This window comes from Suricata suricatta, chromosome 6 (assembly GCF_006229205.1).
Source record: "Suricata suricatta isolate VVHF042 chromosome 6, meerkat_22Aug2017_6uvM2_HiC, whole genome shotgun sequence".
NCBI classification, from domain to species: Eukaryota; Metazoa; Chordata; class Mammalia; order Carnivora; family Herpestidae; genus Suricata; species Suricata suricatta.
The window spans coordinates 13,535,516-13,553,726 of record NC_043705.1 but is presented as its reverse complement, the minus strand read 5'-3'; the positions used below and the strand labels follow the sequence as shown (position 1 = coordinate 13,553,726).

Genomic DNA, 18,211 nt, shown 5'->3' with positions numbered 1-18,211 from the left:
ACCCTCAGTTCGTTTTCAGTATTCAAGTCTCTCAGGTTTTGCGTCCCTCTCTCTCCCCAACTCTCTTTCCCTCTTCTCCTCCCCCTGGTCCTCCATTAGGTTTCTCCTGTTCTCCTGTTAGACCTATGAGTACCATTCAGTGGGGAAAGTGCAATCTTTTCCACACAGGGTTCTGGGGAAACTGGATATCCACATGCCAAAGAATGAATCTGGACTCTTGTCTTACACTATATGCAAAAGTAACTCAATATGGACCAGAGACTTCAACATAAGAGCTAAAACTGCAACTCTTGAAGCAAAACATAGGGGGAAGGCTTTATAACATTGGATTTGGCAGTGATTTCTTGGATATGACACCAATACCAAAAGTAATTTTTTTAAAAATAGGTAAGTTGAGCAACATCAAAATTAAAAACTTCTGTCCATCAAAGGACACAATCAACAGAATGTAAAGTCAACTCACAGAATGGTAGAAAATATTTGTAAATCCTATCTCTGAGTAGGGGTTAATCACCAGAATATATAAAGAATTCCTACAACTCAGCAGGTAAACAACTCAATTTAAAAAAGTAGGCAGAGGACACAAAGAGACATTTCTCCAAAGATCTATGAATGGAAAGATACTCCACATCACTGATCATTACGGAAATTAAAATCAAAACCACAATGAGATACCACTTCATATCCATTATGATGGTTACTATAAAAAAATCAGAAAACAGGAAAGACTTTTAACTATAGAGAACAAACTGATAGTTTACCATAGGAGAAGTATGGAAAGACTTTTAACTATAGAGAACAAACTGATAGTTTACCATAGGAGAAGTATGCAGGGGAATGGGTTAAACAGATGGAGGGATTGAGGAGTGCACTTGTGGTAAGCACTGAGGGTTGTATGTAAGTATTGACTCACTAAATTATACACACAAAACTATTACACTATAGTTAACAAATTTAAATAAAAACAACAAAAAAAAAAAACACGGAGCACCTAGGTGGCTCAGTCAGTTGAACACCCACCTCTTGAACTCAGCTCAGGTAGTGACCTCAGGGTCATGAGATCACACCCAGCATGGAGCCTGCTTTAAAACCAAACAGAACAGAAAACAAATATTGGTGAGGATATGGAGAAATTTGAGCCCTTGTGCACTGTTGGTGGGAATGTAACATGGTACAAGTACTGTGAAAAGAAGTATGGAGGTTCCTTAAGAAATTACAAGTAGGGGCACCTGCTGTCTCAGTCATTTAGGCATCTGACTTCAACTCAAGTCATGATCTTACAGTCAGTGGGTTCAAGGCCCATGAGGGGTTCTGTGCTGACAGCTCGGAGCCTGGAGCCTACTTCTGATTCTGTGTGTCCTTCTCTCTCTGCCTCTCCCCTGCTCATGATCTGTCTCTCTGTCTCTCAAAAATAAATAAATGTTTAAAAAAAAATTTTTTTTAAGAAATTACGAGTAGATTACCACATGACCCAGCATTCCACTTCTGGGTATACTCAAAAGAAATGAAAGCAGGGCCTAAAAGAGATATTTGTACACCCATATTTATAGCAGCATTCTTCACAATAACTGAAATGTGGAACCAACCCAAATGTCCATTGATAGATGGATAAGCAAAATGTGGTAAATGCATACAGCAGAATATCATTAGCATTAAAACGGAAGAAAATTCTGTGGTATGCTACAACATGGGTGAACCTGGAAGACATAAGGCTAAGTGAAACAAAACCCAGTCACAGAAAGACAAATATCATATGGCTCCACTAATACGAGGTACTTAGCGTGGTCGAAATTATTATAAAGACAGAAAGTAGAATAGGCTGGGGGAGAGTAGAGAATGTGGAGTCATGTAAAGGTTGTAGTTTCAGATTGACAAGAGTTATGGGGGGTGGTGGCTGCACAACACTGTGAATGTATTTACCACTGAGCTATACACTTAAAAGGTGACAGATTTATGCCATGTATATATAGTTTATTATTTTGAGAGAGTGTGAGTGAGGGAGGGTCAGAGAGAGAATCCCAAGCAGGCTCCATGCTCAATGCAGAGCCCAACACAGGGCTTGAACTCAGGTATCATGAGATCATGACCTGAGCTGAAATCAATAATCACATTAAGCTATATGGTCTAAACACCTCCATTAAAAGCAGAGATTAACAGATTGGATAAAAAAAAAAAAAAAGTAGGACCCAACCATATGATGCCTACAAGTAACCTCCTTCAAATATAAAAATATAAGTAGGTCAAAAGAATGAAAATCACAGATCACAGTTCAAGATCAAGTAGATTAGTATCAGGTGATTTCAGAGCAAAGCTACTGCCAGGGATAAAAGTCGCTTCTTAATCATAAATCGGTCTCTTGTAAGAAGACATGGCCCCCAAACCCTGGTGCTCCTACTAAGAAGGCTTCAGAATAACCTGAAGTGAAAACTAATGGGATGCCGCAATGAGAAGCACAGACCCGCGGTTAGAGTCCAAGATTCAACAGCCCTCCTCAATTGAAAGTACAAGTGGACAGAAAATCAGTGAGCATAAAAAAGATTTAAATAAACATAATTAATTCGCCCTGATTGACATGTAAAGAACACTCTGTCCAACAAAAGCAGAATACACATTCTTTTGACATGTATTCTGAGCCATAAAAACAAGTCTCGATAGATTTAGCAGGATTTGAGTCCTACAAAATATGCTTTCTGATCACTTGGAATTAAACAGAGACATAGGTAACAGAAAAATCTTTGAAAAACTCATATTTGGAAACGAGCTTACTTTTAAATAACACGTGGGATAAAGATAAAAGGGAAATGAGAGAATCATTTGAACTGAATGAAAATGAAAACACAGAATATCAGAATTTTGAAAGTTCCACTAAAGCTGTGCCTTACATTAGAAAATATGAACGTTCTGAAATTAATACTCTCAGCTGTGTCTTAAGCTGGGGAAAGGGCGCCTGAGTGGCTCAGTCAGTCAAGCGTCTTGGCTTCAGCTCAGGTTGTGATCTCACAGTTTCGTGAGTTTAAGCCCCATGTTGGGCTCTGCACTGGCAGCATGGGGCTTGCTTGGACTTCTCTGTCTCCTCTCTCTCTGCCCGTCCCCAACTCGTGCTGTCTCTGTCTCTTTCAAAATAAATAAACTTTTAAACATTTTTAAAAAAGAAAAGAAACTGGGGGGATAAAAGCAAATTAAATCCAAAGTAAGCAGAAGAAAGGAAATAATAAAAGATCAGAGCAGCAGTCAGTGAATTAGAAAACAGAAAATAATAGCTCTAAGAGAAAATCAATAAAATTGATAAGCTTCTGGCCAAATTCAGGGGGGAAGCACAAATTAGTATAAAAAATGAGAGCAATGACGTCACTACAGATTATAAGGATAATCCGTGAATATTATGAGAATTTTATGGCAATAAATTTCACAACTTATATGAAATGGACAAATTCCATGAAAGATACTAATGACCAAAGCACATGCAAGATGAGAAGATAAATAGCCCTTTGTCATCAGGAAAAGGGCATTTGTAATTTAAAGCCTTAAACAGCAACAACAACAAAACTCCAGGCAGATGGTTTCTGGTAAATTCTGTCAAACACTTAAGGAAGAAATATACAAACTCTAGAAAATCCAAAAGGCAGGAATACTTCCCCGTTCTAAATATAGCCAGCATCTTCCTGATACCAAACTAGATAAAAACATTACAAAAGAGAAAACTACAGACCGGAATCCCTCTTGAACAAAAATGTAAAAATTCTAAAATTCTAGCAAATCATACCCAACAGTGGATAAATAGGATAATTCATCATGACCAGGTGGTATGGATCCCAAGAAAGCAAGGCTGTTTTAACATTAGGAAATTAACTGATGTAGTTTACCATTTTAACAAACAAAAGAAAAAGAAAACCATATGTCTCAGTAGATGGAGGAAGATACATTTGCCAAAGTCCAACATCTCTTCCCATTTTTAAAACATTTTGCAAACAAGACATTAAAAGTAACTTTTTAAACTGGTGAGGGGCGTCCACGGAAAACCAGCAGCTATACCGTCATACTAAATGGTGAAGGATTAAATGTTTCTTTTTAGGGTTAGGAACAATAAAAGGATGTGTGCTCTGATGACTTTTATTCCCACATCGTACCAGAAGTTCTGGCCAGCACAACAGGGAGTAAAGAAAAGGCATAAAAGGTACCCATATGAGAAATGAGTAAGTAAAACCATCTTCATTCACAAAGGACATTAGTGTCTATGTAAAAATTTGACAGAGTCTGTAAAAAAGCTGCTGGATCTAATAAATGGATGTTAGCAGGTTGAGAGATATAATTTCGATGTAAAATATCAGTATACAAAAATCAATTTTATTTCTCTATAAGTAATAAATAAGAATGTAAGTTTTTAAGTACTGTTTTCATTAGCACTAAACAGAAAATAGAATCAACAGGAAATTATTAGATATCTGACAGAAGATGTGGAAGACCTGCACAGAGAATACTATAAAATTTTGCTGAGAGAAATTAAGTAAGAACTAATGGATGGAGAGAGATACATTGTTGAAGGGAAGACTCAATGCTATTAAGATGTCACTTCTTTCCAAATTGATCTATGCATTCAGTGCAATCAATCATAATATAAATCCCAGATAACTTTTTTATAGAAACGGACAAGCTTAACCTAAAACTCTTATGAGAATGCCCTGGATCAAGAACAACCAAAAGGAAGTTGGAAAAGAAGGGAAAAGTAGTTGGAGGTATAATACCACCTGATTTCGAATTTGTTTTAACAAAGCACAAGAAATCAATGACTGTGAAATTTGCTTACTGATACAGAATAGCGTCCAGACACCGTCCCACACATTTACGGGCAGGTGGTTTTTGCCAGATGTACAAAGGCGGTTCAGTGGAGAATGAGCAGCCTTTTCAACAATTATTGCTGGAAGAACTAGATACCATATGCAAAACAAACCAAAGCCAAGCATGATCAGTACCTCACACCACATACAAAATTAACTCAATATGGATCAGAGGCCTACCTACAAAACCTAAAACAATAAAACTTCTGGAAAAGAAAATAGGGGAAAGTCTTTAACCTTGGAATAGACAAAAATTACTTAGATATGACACCGGAGTACAATCCACAAATGAAAAATTGATAAATGGACCATCAAAATTAAAAACTCTGCCACAGGGGAGCCTGCACCCTGCTTCCGATTGTGTCTCCCTCTCTCTCTGCCCCTCCCCTGCTCACACTCTGTCTTTCAAAAATAAACATTTAGACTTTTTTTTAAATAAAACTTATGATGCAGAGTGAGAGAAGATATATGCAAAAGGAATTGTGTCTAGAATATGTAAAATATTCTCTCAAGTCAGTAATAAGAGAACAACTCAGTAGAAAATGGGCAAAAGATTCAGACACTCACCAGAGAAGATAGGCACGTGGCAAAGATGTACCTGCCAAGACGCTCACCACCATTAGGCCTTAGGGAAATGCAGGTTTAAGCCACAGGGAGGTAACCGCCGCACACCTCTTAGCGTGATCACGATCAAATGAAAGAGACCGGCCATACCAAGTGTTGGTGAGGATGCAGAGGAACCAGGATCTTAGTATACAGCTTGTGGAAACATAAAGTGGCCCACTCGCATTGGCAGACACTTTGGCAGCCTTTTGAAAAGCCAGACATACCCACCCGTACTAGCTGGTCTTCCCTCCTTTATGAGTATTTACCCCAGAGAAAAGAAAGCACATGTCTTTATAAAGATTTGTATAAGTAAATAAGGTGATTTCAGCTTTGTTCACTGAAACAATACAAAAGTTCCAGCAACAGGTAAAAAGATAAATACATGGTGGTGTAATCTGTGCAGTAGGATACTTCATAGCTTAAGAAAGCAATGAACTATTGATATATACAACAATATGCTTAATTTTTTTTTGTTACTCATTTTTGAGAGAGTGCGAGCATGTGCAGACAAGTCAGGGAGGAAGCCCAAGCCAGCTCTGCACGGTCAGCACAGGGCCCGATGTGGGGCTCGAACTCCCAAACCGTGAGATCATGACCTGAGCCAAAATCAGGAGTTGGACACTTAACTGACTGAGCCACACCTCAACATCACAGATTAATCTTAAAATAATTATGCTGAGTAAAAAACTGCATGTAAAATAGTGCGTTCTATAATACTGTCTGTGTAAAACTGAAAAAAGCAGAAAGTGGATGAGTGGATTGGTGGCAGGAGGAAGGGATTAGGAAGAGACCCAAGAAAATCAGGGGATGAGAGATACTGTCTTGATGGTGCTGATGGTTTCAAGGGCCTCGTCAAAACCTCAGATTATACACTTTAAACATGCAGTTTAAGTCAGTTCTGTTTCCATAAGGCTAAAGATACATATATGATAGAGGGGAACAGCAACCAAATGCAGTGTGTGGATTTTGTATTCTGCGTCAAACAAGCCAACTATATAAAAAGACATCCTGGAAATGGCTGAGGAAATTGCTGTAAGGTCTGAGTATTTGATCGTGTTGATTACTTATTGTTAATTTTGTTAGGTAAGACAGTGGCACCAAACGAACACCCCTGTCAGGCAGAGTGAAGATGTTGTGGGGGAAATGACACCGTACTTGTGGTAGGCTTTGAATCCCCTAGTGCAGTCAAGAGGAGGGGACAGATGAAAAATATTCGTAAAATACTGATCATCGGAGCTACATGATGGATACATAATACATACAGTTCATTAAATTATTCCCTTTTGTGTATTTTTTAATTCCTCCTAAATTTTTAATGTTTCTAATATTTTTTGTGTGATCCTCAAGATATAAAGTCCAGGGTCCTCCCTTCTAGCCCCCACCAACCTCCTTCAGCCTCACCATCTGCCTCTTCCCACAGCTCAAGAGTCGCTTGTGTGTAGTGGCCACCTGTCCCCGTGTGGCTCATTTGGACCGACTGTCCATGGGTAATTCTTAGTAGGGCCCTCTGACTATTAAAACGTTCTAATTTGCACAATACAATATATGCTCCTCCTAGTGACAGTGAGTGATAATTTCCTTCATCTTCCTGTTCTTCACACCTCTTTATTAATTAGATCATTTGTTTGTCAAGGAGTTCCCCCTCCTACCCCTGTGCTTTTTCTTGTCGAATTCCTTCCCACTGGTGTTCCAAGTCCAGCTCAGGAATCCTGTCTCAAGCCCTTCCCTGACCTCCCTCCCCTGCCCTGCTCCGCTTTGTGCTGCCACACCACTTGGGCATGCCCTGCTGCACAGCATTCGGTAAAAATGTGTTGACTGGTCTGTTCCTCAGTTCGGTTGACTTTTCAAGATTAGGAGTGCACGGTCTTTTAGTGTCTAGCAGCATCTGGCAAAATGTTGGATAAATCCAACCTTTGAGATTCCTCTGTGACTTTAACCCTTTCAGACAACCCAGTCCTGGAAAGATAAGCACATCTTCCTAAGATCATGGAGCATTGTGGTGGCAGAGACAGAAGGAGAGCCCGTGACTGCCTCTGTTCTGCTGCACCTGGCAATGTGATAAGCAGTTTCAGGGGCATTGGAGGTTCCTTTTATTTACTAAGACAGCTTATACATCTAACCATCCATGGAACTGAATAGGAAAGCTGTCAGAAAAGTAGTACTGCTCCGACCTGTGCAAGAAGTAGATTTCAATAATGCTATAATATTGCAAAGGTTTGTGAAATACAGAATGCAGTAGTGAGTAGGACACCTGGGATTTTTTTTGCTATACATGCTTTTTTCATTATTCAACCAGAATAATTCAGTAATTCAGTTCAGAATAATGAATATCTGGGGGAAATGCCAGTTTTTCTAATTTTCATTGCTTTTTTAGGATCCATTTCCTATGATATGACATGGAGAATGTTGTAAGATAACAGGGGCTTTATACATTTCATTATTTTAAAATCAAGAACACCATCCAGAGGGGGCACCTGGGTGGCTCAGTAGGTTGAGCATCCAATTCCAGCTCAGGTCATGATTTTGTGGTTTGTGAGTTCAAGCCCCACATCACGCTCTGTGTTGACAGCGTGGAACCTGCTTCAGATCCTCTGCCCCCCTCTCTCTGCCATGGCCCCACTTGCACACTCTCAAAAATATATGTAGGGTTGTTGTTGTTTTTTTTAACATTTATTAATTTTTCAGAGAGAGCACAAGCAGGAAAGAGGCAGAGAGAGCGGGAGACACAGAATCTGAAGCAGGCTCCAGGGTCCAAGCTGTCAGCACAGAGCATAAAGAAAACATTTAAAAAATAATAAAATAGAAAGAGAACTTCATCCAGAGAGCTTACATTTAAAGTCTTTTTCTTTTTGTAATTTTCATAGCGTCGTCTTGGAGATGCTGCCAAGAAAGCCATCAGCAAATTGACAACCAGAACAGTAAAAAAGGGTGACAAGGTATAGTAGTGAAATAACCTTAACACTATTAAAATAATAAAGTAGTTTTGCTTTCGATTTGGTGGGAGAGAATACACCCTCATCATCTGTGTCTCGTTTGTTAGGTGACTCCTTTTCTCCAGGCATACACCCTGCTTTATTTTAAAGTAACCCTGCCTTGAACACTTACACTTGGCCTGTCTCCTTTGGAGGCCCTTTACGCAGTTTCTGTCTTTCCTGGACTTTTCAGTCTCCCGCCATTATCACCTTTCTGGGTCTACTTACAGTTACTCCAGCTTCAGTGTTCCACGGAGCCTTCTCCTGCCGCAACCAAGGATACTTTTGGGAAGGATGCTAATTAATGGGTCCGTCAGTACACTCAGTGGCCAGGAATAAATGTCTCTCCCTGTGCTTCCCGAGACCTGGCCACACCTCCTTTGTGTCTTAGCCCGTCACTGGTTTAACAGAGAGCTGGAGGTCCACATCTCCAGGGAGTGTCATTCGCAAGGCACTTTCTGTACAGCAAGCTAGACAGTTGGAAGGAAGCGCATAGTGTGTCAGGGTTGAGTCCTCAGCTTACGGGGACTGAATGAGAAAGGCAGTGACCTAGGCTGTGGCTGAGAGCCGCTGACCACAGTTCCCCAGTCAGGTCTGTTACACGGAGCCCGCTTCTGCTCTCTAAGGACAAAGTAGCAACTCGGTGTTAGACCCTACACTTGATGTGCTCAAAGTTATCTAGAACAAAAAAGTTGCATCTCTGAAGGCATAAATCCCAAACAGTTTTCTGCCACCCCTCATCCCCCCCACCTGGCTCTAATATTTAACAAATGGCTCTGGAAGGAGCATTTCAGATGAGTCTCCATCCTCCTTAGTTTCACTACTTTCTGGATTTCACTCATTTTCATTCCCACTGCCTCGACACCACCACATCCAGTTTTTCATTGCAGAAAATAGTAGCAGCATCACACCAGCTGCCCTCTCAGCCCAGACGAGCGGTCAGCCCTGTGAATGTTTCCCTGGCCCGGCGGCCACATTAATCTGCAGTCCCCAGAGCAGGCACGGCCTGCCCACGCTCGTGTCCTTCAGGATGACACCAAGCAGTCCTTATTCAGAACAACGCCTCTTCCTAGGCCTACCAGGTGTCGTCCCGCTGAGTTTCAGTCCAAGTGGCCATGACACAGCAGACAGTCTGCCCTTTCCTGGCTTGGGCTCCTGGAAATGCAAACCAAGGGAAGCCGTTTCCCAGCACAGAGGAGGAAGGAAGCCAGTTAACCTCATGACCCGATACCTGGCTGACTCTTTTTGGTCCTCGGTAGAGACCCGGTATTGAATTGGGCCGTGACCATGCTCTGCCCTGGCTCTGTGATGAGCTCCCATCCTCAGGGCTTGTCTTTCCTGCCTGTACTTAGACAGACGTGCGGTCCGATGACCTTCTGTTGAAGATCCACATGGTGGAAGGTGTGCAGTGACCCCCCCCCCTCCCCGACCTGAACAGTGCTGCGGCAGTGGGAGGAGGAGGCTGAGAGGATGGTCCCAGGTGGTAGTGGACTTGAATCTTGTTTTTCTGACTTCTAAGACCTTTCACTAACACAAGTATTAACTGTTACATCGTTGTTTAAAAAGGTAGAGCCATGTAGAGTGGCTTACGTGTAATTTGGGTCAATACAGGTAAGCAAATGAAAACATTAAAATTGTTCATAACTCTTAATTTTGTAATCAGTTGCTTACCATAGTTGCCACAGGAGAATTCTTAGCGGGATTATGTTTCCTCCATTTAGGTATATCTTTAGTTCTTAGCATGTGACTTTTGTGCCTTTGCTTTTTATTGCAGGAAACAGACCCAGACTTTGATCACTGCGCGGTCTGCATCGAGAGCTATAAGCAGAACGATGTTGTCAGGATTCTCCCATGCAAGTACGTCGGGTTTCTTGTCCCTTCAGAGTGGGGGTCCACTTGGTCTTTGAGAGTCACCTTGCTCATGGCTCTTGTGGCCGGCAGCGGACCGTGCCACGCCACCACAGACTTCCTGCTTCAAGAAGCACATGGAGAAAAAATATCTGGACACATTGTAGCCTAAGAGCATTAAGGGCAGGAATTTTTAAAGTATGTCTTTAAGTCTATTTATTTATTTGGAGTGACACAGAGACCATGCGAGTTGGGGAGGAGCGTGGGAGAAGGGGGGAGAATCCCAAGCGGGCTCCAGCCTGCCAGTGGAGAGCCTAACACGGGCCTCGAACCCACAAAACTATGAGATCTTCACTGGAGCTGAAGCCAAGAGGCAGACCCTTAACCCACTGAGCCACCCTGGCGCCCCAAGGTCAAGAATTTTTAACCCTGTGACTTTTACGGGTTTTGAAACCAGCCACCGTTCCTCTCCCCATTAAATGCAAGCACAGCATGAGGCTGTGCGATGAGGCTCGGCGGTGTTCGCTTGGTGCAGGAACCCAGAGTTCTGGGGCTGGGACAGGGTCGGGGGGCCACTCTGTGTGCTCGGCGGGCACCGTCCTGGGCGGGGTCAGTGCTTTTCCCCACGCCGTACAGTGAAGGACAGTGATGTTCCTAGTGCATGCCAGGGCCGCACAGTCCAAGTAAAGGTCGGCCTTGCATGTTGGCGCTCCTCCTCTGGGGCCAGGTATGGCCCTCCAGACAAGGGTGTCTGAAAAGAGCAGACATTCTTCAGAAGCATGTTGGTGTCTGCCACGCCGCCATCTCAGGCTAGGGTGTGTGAAACAGTAAGACACACAGTTCTGGGTGTTGATTGGAAAAATACGAACTCGCTGGAAATCGAAGACTTTTCCTCTTCCTTCTCCATTCTCTGAAAACACATGCTACTCCACCCTGACCTTCTAATAACAAAGAACATGGGAGAAAATAAAATAAATGTCAGTAGTTGTCTCCATGAGACTGTTTTGAACCCAGAAAGATCTGTGGGTTGGTTGGTTTGTTTGTTTTTAATCCTAGAACTTAAGACTAATTCCATATGCTGAAACAGAAAACCAAAGTCTGTCTGGAAGTCAAGTCAGTCTAGTTTACATTGCAAGGATAATCTACAAAACTAACTGTAAACTGTCCTATAAAAATTAAATTATGTAATTGTGTGATTAGATTTCCTTCAGCTGCCATCATTGGTCATTTCTGGTCTAAAACATGAGGCTGAAGGAAAGACACAGCCAAATACAAACAGGAAAAGATCAGTAGGTACATTATAAAGCATTATCAGGTCTTAGCTGCTTTTTAAAAAGTTTTTACATGCACAGATTTCTTCTGACACTAGAATCACCAGGAAGAAGCCAAATCTTTCCAAATTCTGTCTTCATATTTCAGGCCAGGGTCCCCCCTCCGGAGGGACCATCTGGACATGAGCTGTCCGTGCTTGTTGCTGCCGTGAGGATCTTCCTCGGGGGCCTCGGCCAGCAATGGATCACTCCAGAAACTTGCTCCACGTGCCCCCTGCCCCTTAAGCATTGGCTTTTCTAGCGTTTTACTCTTAGTCCTCTTTTCCTTGACATCATCCAGTGCTTTCCCGACCTGTGTGTCGGAATCAGTGGGGAACATTCAGAAACACCGCGAGGCCAAGGAGTGTGGTTGTGAATAGGCACCTGGGCGGCCCTGAAACTGCTCGGCCTGCTCTTAGCCATCCCTGTGGCTGCTCCTGCCACCAGAGAACTGGTTCTCACCCATTTGTATCTGTAGAGAGGGCACTGTACCCTCGGTCCTGTTGTCCTCCGTGCTGAGTCCTTGTCTGGACTAGACATCCCCACTGCCTGTATATCAGAGGTCCCCTTTTGCCTTGGAGCAGATTGGTGTCTGTGCCACTTACTACTTTCTCTTTTTGTTTTTTTTTTTTTAAGAATATTTTTTATTATTGAGGGGGAGTGGGGAGGAGGGACAGAGAAAGAGGAGGCCACAGGCTCTGTCAGCCCAGAGCCCGATGTGGGGCTCGAACCCACAAGCTGTGAGATCATGACCTGAGCTCAAGTAGGACACTTAACCGACAGAGCCACCCAGGCGCCCCTGTACCGCTTACTTTCTAAGCCTCAACAGGCTGTAGCTTTCTCTAAGCTGTGTTGCACATGTGCTTGGCAGAACTGTTCACCTCACCGAAACGGTAACACCACCATAATTCTCAGGTACAGTGAAAATCAGCTTTGCACATTGAGCAATACTTCGTGGGACCAGAATTGACAACTTTTCACCTGGAGCCAGGTTTCTGAGCCTTGGCACTGTTGATATTTGAGGTCAGCGGGGAGGGACGGGAGGGGGGAGGCTGCCCTGTATATCCAGGATATTTAGCAGGATCCCTGGCTCCCCCCACTGGATGCCTGTAGCACACACAGTTGTGACGACCACAGATGTCAGCAGTTGAGAAAACCAGAGTCTGTCTGGAAGTCAAGTCAGTCTAGTTTACATTGAGAGGATAATCTACAAAACTAACTGTAAGCTGTCCTATAGAAAATGGACACCTTCCAGGGTGGCCTTGTCTAAGGTTTCCAGTGGGCTCCTCTAGAGTACTTTCAAATTACTTCTGGCCTTGTGCTGCTGCCTATTCTGTTCCCTCTGCCTGGGTCACCCTGCCCTTCCTCTTCGATCTCTAGGTTTTTGAGACCCAGCATCTCCCCTGAGCTCTCGTTGCCAGGTGGCACTGGTACTTCCCTGCCTCCCATGAGACTCCAGGCAGACCCCCAGCTGGGCGCAGGGTGCTGCCCAGAGCCTTCTCTTTCCCGGTTGGCTCTCCTTGTTCCTCACAGCCGCACTTGCAGGTGTGTTCAGTCTCCTTTAAACACCCCAGCTCATCCCTCTGTTCCTCGCTCTGGCTGGAGAGCTTCCCCGTCACATCCACAGGGAAAATAATGGCCGTTAGACCCAGAAGTCCACAGCTGTCTGACGTCAAGCTTTCAGGTGCCCCTGCCTCTCCAGCCTTGCCTGCGGCTTCCCCTCCTGTCTGGGTGGAAACGGGCCCCCTTTGCTCCCATGTACTCTTTTCACCTGGGCCCCATGAAAGGGACCTTCCCCTCCTCAGGGACCTTGCTCCGTGGACTGTCTGCTCCTACCAGGTTTTGTTCTGTCTCTGGCATCTTGTCATACGCAAGCACTTCCTGTGCCAGTTTCTTACCCCATCTCCAAATACCGCCCTGCGGCCCCTCCCCTCACAGCCAGACCTGGGGAAGGATCTGTGCTTCCTGTCCCTTCTCCACCTGAGTAAGGGAAGAAGAAAGCCCGGTGCCTTTGTTTCTATCTGTCCTTAACTTTTAACCAGCCTGTCTGCAGACTGAACTGACACTTTGTAGATAGCAGAGCCTTCGTGGATTGCTGGCTTTTTGGTGCATGACCTTTACTTTTCCTCCTCTGTCACGTTCATTTACTGCGGACAGATGGTGGTTGGCATTGCTCTGGGGCTTCCTGCTTGTGTCAGTTGATTACAGCTGATCATCTAGGATGTTCGCCAGCACGCCCTAGAGACTACCGCCTTATTTAGACCTCTTTGATTTAAAGGTCAGCCACAACATTTTTTAGTGGTTAAAAATAATTTTCAGAAGTGGAGTGCCACAGCTTGGATAAATGTGTGTCCAAGATGCCACTTGGGCGCTAAGAGGGGTGGCATCGCAGTGGTGCCCCTCCCCGAGGGAACACCTGTTTGCACAGCGTCTGCTGCCTAGCCTGGCAACGGGGGAGTTGTCGTCTCTGACCTGTAGTGATCCCGGGGCCTCTTAGATTTGCCAGGGTCTCACAGACACCAAGAGGCCGTAAAGCTGTGAAAACAGCTCCCCTTCCCCCCACCCCCGGCCATCGTTCTAGTCCCTCTAGTCTGTGGCAGTTCCGGAAGGAGGAAAGGGGGCAGGTGCCGCACACAGTGCAGTACTGCTGGCTTTGTTCCTTTCGTGTCCCATAAATTCTGCGTTCTGTACCCCAAGGTCTTTCTTGCTGCTCCTTGGCACATTACCTGCCTTGCATCCTGTCCCTGCCCACCTCTCGGCCCTGAATGCTTCTGTGTATACTTTGACTACCCGAGTTTCTCACAGCAGTGAGCAGGGTTTCTTCTCAGAGTCTGGCTGGCCCCAGGTGCCGCCCTGTGAGACGTCCATGGGCGCCCGTGGTGCACCTGCAGGCTAGTCCCAGGTCACGGGTGCTGGGCATTCTGGTGCCTGAGGCCCACTCACTCGTTCTGACCGTTTATCGAGCTGTCATGTGAAACAGTAATATTACTTTGCCTGAGTATGTGTTTAATAGTAACTTTCCTTTGCACACCATTGGTGCTTTTCTAAGTATTCGACGACAGCTTGTTGCTGTTTACCGTTCCAAACAACCTCACAAAGGTAGTGCCCCCCCCCCCCATGGCTTGCTGGAGACACGGCGGAGTCAGGAAGGCTCACACGCTGTAGCAGCAGAACCATGCCTGGGAGAGGAAGGGGGAGGCCACCAGGCTGCACTTGGTGCAGCAGCGAAGCAAGAGGGTAAGGACACGGGTGATGAGGGAAGGAAGGAGCACGCATTGGTTACTCAGTAAGATTCTGGCTGTGGCCCCAAGGGGGCAGGGTGCAGAGGGCCACAGGGGAACAGAAAAGTGCCCGGCTGTGCTCAGATGAGGGGGGAGTGCTCCGGGAACCAGGCTGAGGCCCAGGAGCTCGGCTGTTGGGAAGTCTGGGGGTGAGGGTCAAAGGTAGGAGAGCCATGGGCTAGACACTAGTCAGAAGGAAAAGGTTTTTTGTTTGTTTTAAGAAAGAATTTTTTTTTCGGATTTTGACTCAGCTAGGAGAGGGAGACATTCTCAGTTTGCCTCTGGAGACCCAGTTGGTCTTTGCGGTCCATTACCGTACCGGGAACGGTGGCGGGGGGGGGGGGGGGGGGGGGGGGGCGGGACACCTGTAAGGAAATGATTAAAAAGCCCAACATAAGAAAAATGCACTTAAAACTTAAATTAAGGAACAGATAAGCAGAGAACACTCAGCTCATGCAGGCTTAAAAATTAAATATGGGATTATACCATTTTACTTTTTCTGAACAACCAGTAATAAAAAAGAAAGGCAGTAGATTAAGAAAAACAGAAAGCAGTGGGGTGACAGGAGGTGAAGAAAAAGGTGACAGGAAGGTGACAGGGAAGAGGGAGAGCAAATCGCCATTTGCCCTCAGGCCTCTGCTGTTTGCTAAAACCAAGGGCTAAAGTCAGCAGCCCCCCCCCCCCTCAAAGGTCACACAACATCAACTCTCCTGTCACTTGCCAACCACCCAAAGTCCACCGCAGAACTGGCCTCAGGCACCTTTCCCAGCCACCCACCCCCACCCAACACTAACCAAACCCTCAGAGGTCTGTAGGCCAGGGGTTAGGCAGATGTACCTTTGTAAGGAGGAGTATCTGTCCCTTAGTCGGCCTGAAGGGGCCTGTATCCCCAGAAAGATTAGAAGCCTGTTCTAGCCTCTGCCAGACCATACCAAACACCAGCGCAGTTGACAGCTGCTGAGGTGTAAGTCCCGGCTCTGAAAACGCCCGCCCAGGGGGACCCTGTGGCTGGGAGCACTCCTGGAGCACTCTCCTACAAGGATAAAAGGAACAAGAAGCAGACATGACAAGGCCTTGTGTGTTCTTAATGAATTTTGGGCTGGCTATGGCTTGGTGACTTTAACCCCTTAAGTAAAAACCTGTAGGTTTAAATAAGAGCTTTCGGGGATGATGAGGTCCTAGCTCATTGCTGTATCCACAGGCTTCACACTAGATGAATAAATTCAGACTCCATGATCATTATCATTACCCAGAGAAATTGAGTGCAAGGTCACCAGGTGGCAGTGGAAGGGCGCATATGTGTTGCTCATACTGATGCTGTAGGCATGAATGTCTCTTCCAGATCCCAGGTAAAGCAGTGAGTTTTTTAGACCTCCCCCCCTTTTTTTTTTCATCAAAACTGCATTTTTGGAACAGCTATATGTAACTATAAGCCATATATAAGTTATAAATTGACAAACGTTTTGAAGGCATACCATGTTTCAATTTGATACCTTTCTTAACATTTATTTTATCCCAAGACTCACGTGTAGTTGCTCCAAAAGTGCCTGAATGTGGGTCCCAGCACCTGCCTCTGTCCCTGTTTGGCCAGTACTCTGGGGCTTCTGGTGTGGCTTCATTTCAACCTCTGAGAGCTGCCATGGCGAGTACTTGAGCTTGAGAAATGATTTCCACAGCTCCCTCGAAGTCTTCTCTTGCTTCCAGAAGGTGCAAGGTCCCCTTTCTAAGAATGTGGAACTCTGCATGGCTGACTTAGGTTCAGTGGCAAGGATGTGATTTTCCACTTTCCTGAGCAAGAACAAAGCACCATCCTCTGTCTCCCACCGTAACATTTCCACTGAAAACTTCTGGCTCAGTGTTATCGGATTCTTAGGTGCAGTTCATCCAAAAATATTCCCAACCACCCTGCAACTTTTACAGACATTTAGCGTAGATTGCTTAGAAGTCTTTTTAAATAATGGTTTAGGCACACCTGGTGGCTCAGTGGGTTGAGCATCCAGCTCTTGATTTTGGCTCAGGTCATAATCCCAAGGTCATGGGATCAAGCCCCATGTCTGGCTCCTCGCTGAGTGTGGAGCCAGCTTGAGATTCTCCCCCACCTCTCTCTGCTTCCCTCCCTCTCTCCCCTTCCCTCCGTCTCCCCCCCACCCCCGTCCCTCTCCCCTGGTGCATGCACACTCTCTTTCTCTTTCAAAAAAATAAAAAGACCAAACAGCCAAATACTACTTACCAGTTCTCATTATCCAGATTGGATTCAGATTTTCTGCCAGCCGTATATTAATGTGTCCCCAGTGTTGTCTCTTGGGACTTGCCAGTGTGTTGGGAAAGGGGAGAAACAGACTGACTAAAAATTCCATTTCTTCTGGTCTAATAGTTGTTTAGCATGTAATTTGTGACACAAGTCTCCCATTTTTTCCAGGCATGTTTTCCACAAATCCTGCGTGGATCCCTGGCTTAGTGAACACTGTACCTGTCCAATGTGCAAACTTAATATTTTGAAGGCCCTGGGGATTGTGGTATGTCTCTTACTCTGTTACTGCGTCTGTGTGGTGTCCTCTCCAAGTGCAGCCAAGCGTAGCCCGAGCGGGATGGCCACATCTCACGAGAGACCCCAGGCCTCCAGGCCTTTCTCCCAGAGTACTTAAAGTGCAGGCCACCTTTGGGAAGTCCCAGAAGAGAAGATAAAGGACTGAGCTAGTCCACTTGCAAGTGTGCTTTTCCATTGGGTGGCGGAAATGTGGTGAAGAGCCACCAGAGGGGAGAGGGATGAGGTTTTCTTAGACTCCACTATTGTTTTTTAAGGACTGGAATATAGACTTTTGACTCTGGCCCAACAGTAATTTTTTCTGCATTCAGCATCACATGTCATCACTTGCATTCCTTCTCCTTGGATCTGGCTTTGCTCCCCTGGGTGTCTCAGTCAGTTGCCAGCAGTGGCGGTGGGCGGTGCCAGCCCTGGACAGGGCCTTTGGGCCAGTCCTGCATAGATGACCTCAGCTCTGCCCAGGAGGGTCAGCTCTGACTAACCGAGGACCTTGGAGACCTCCCTTCAGAGAAGTATATATCCACAATGAATGCTTTTTGGAGGAAAACAAAATACTCTCTGGTCTCAAGAAAGTGAGTGGATGGATGATTTCCTTACAGAACCAAAAGTTTAGTTTGGCCCACTAAACAAAGGTCCTCATTTTAGCTTTCAACCCAAAGCACATCCAAGCAGTCTTATTCAAAATACACTATCAGACGACAGCTTAGCAGTGCAGTTGGTCGGTAATGCCCCCGTGTGTCTTCCCATCTGCGTGATCACGTCAGTGACGTCATTTAGCATAGGGTCCCTCTACCTCAGCACCACTGACACTTTG

The 18,211-nt window shown here is 45.1% G+C and overlaps 1 protein-coding gene across 1 annotated transcript in view; it reads left to right on the top strand.

Moving 5' to 3' along the window:
• The window catches only part of RNF130 (ring finger protein 130), a gene marked incomplete at its 5' end in the record, with an annotated part of 75,919 nt that overhangs the window by 46,200 nt on the left and 11,508 nt on the right, over window positions 1-18,211 (top strand). Inside the window, 3 exons of the mRNA XM_029941665.1 lie at window positions 8,306-8,377; window positions 10,188-10,270; window positions 17,272-17,368. Coding sequence (XP_029797525.1) covers window positions 8,306-8,377; window positions 10,188-10,270; window positions 17,272-17,368 — 252 coding nt within the window. The remainder of the gene's footprint in view (window positions 1-8,305; window positions 8,378-10,187; window positions 10,271-17,271; window positions 17,369-18,211) is intronic.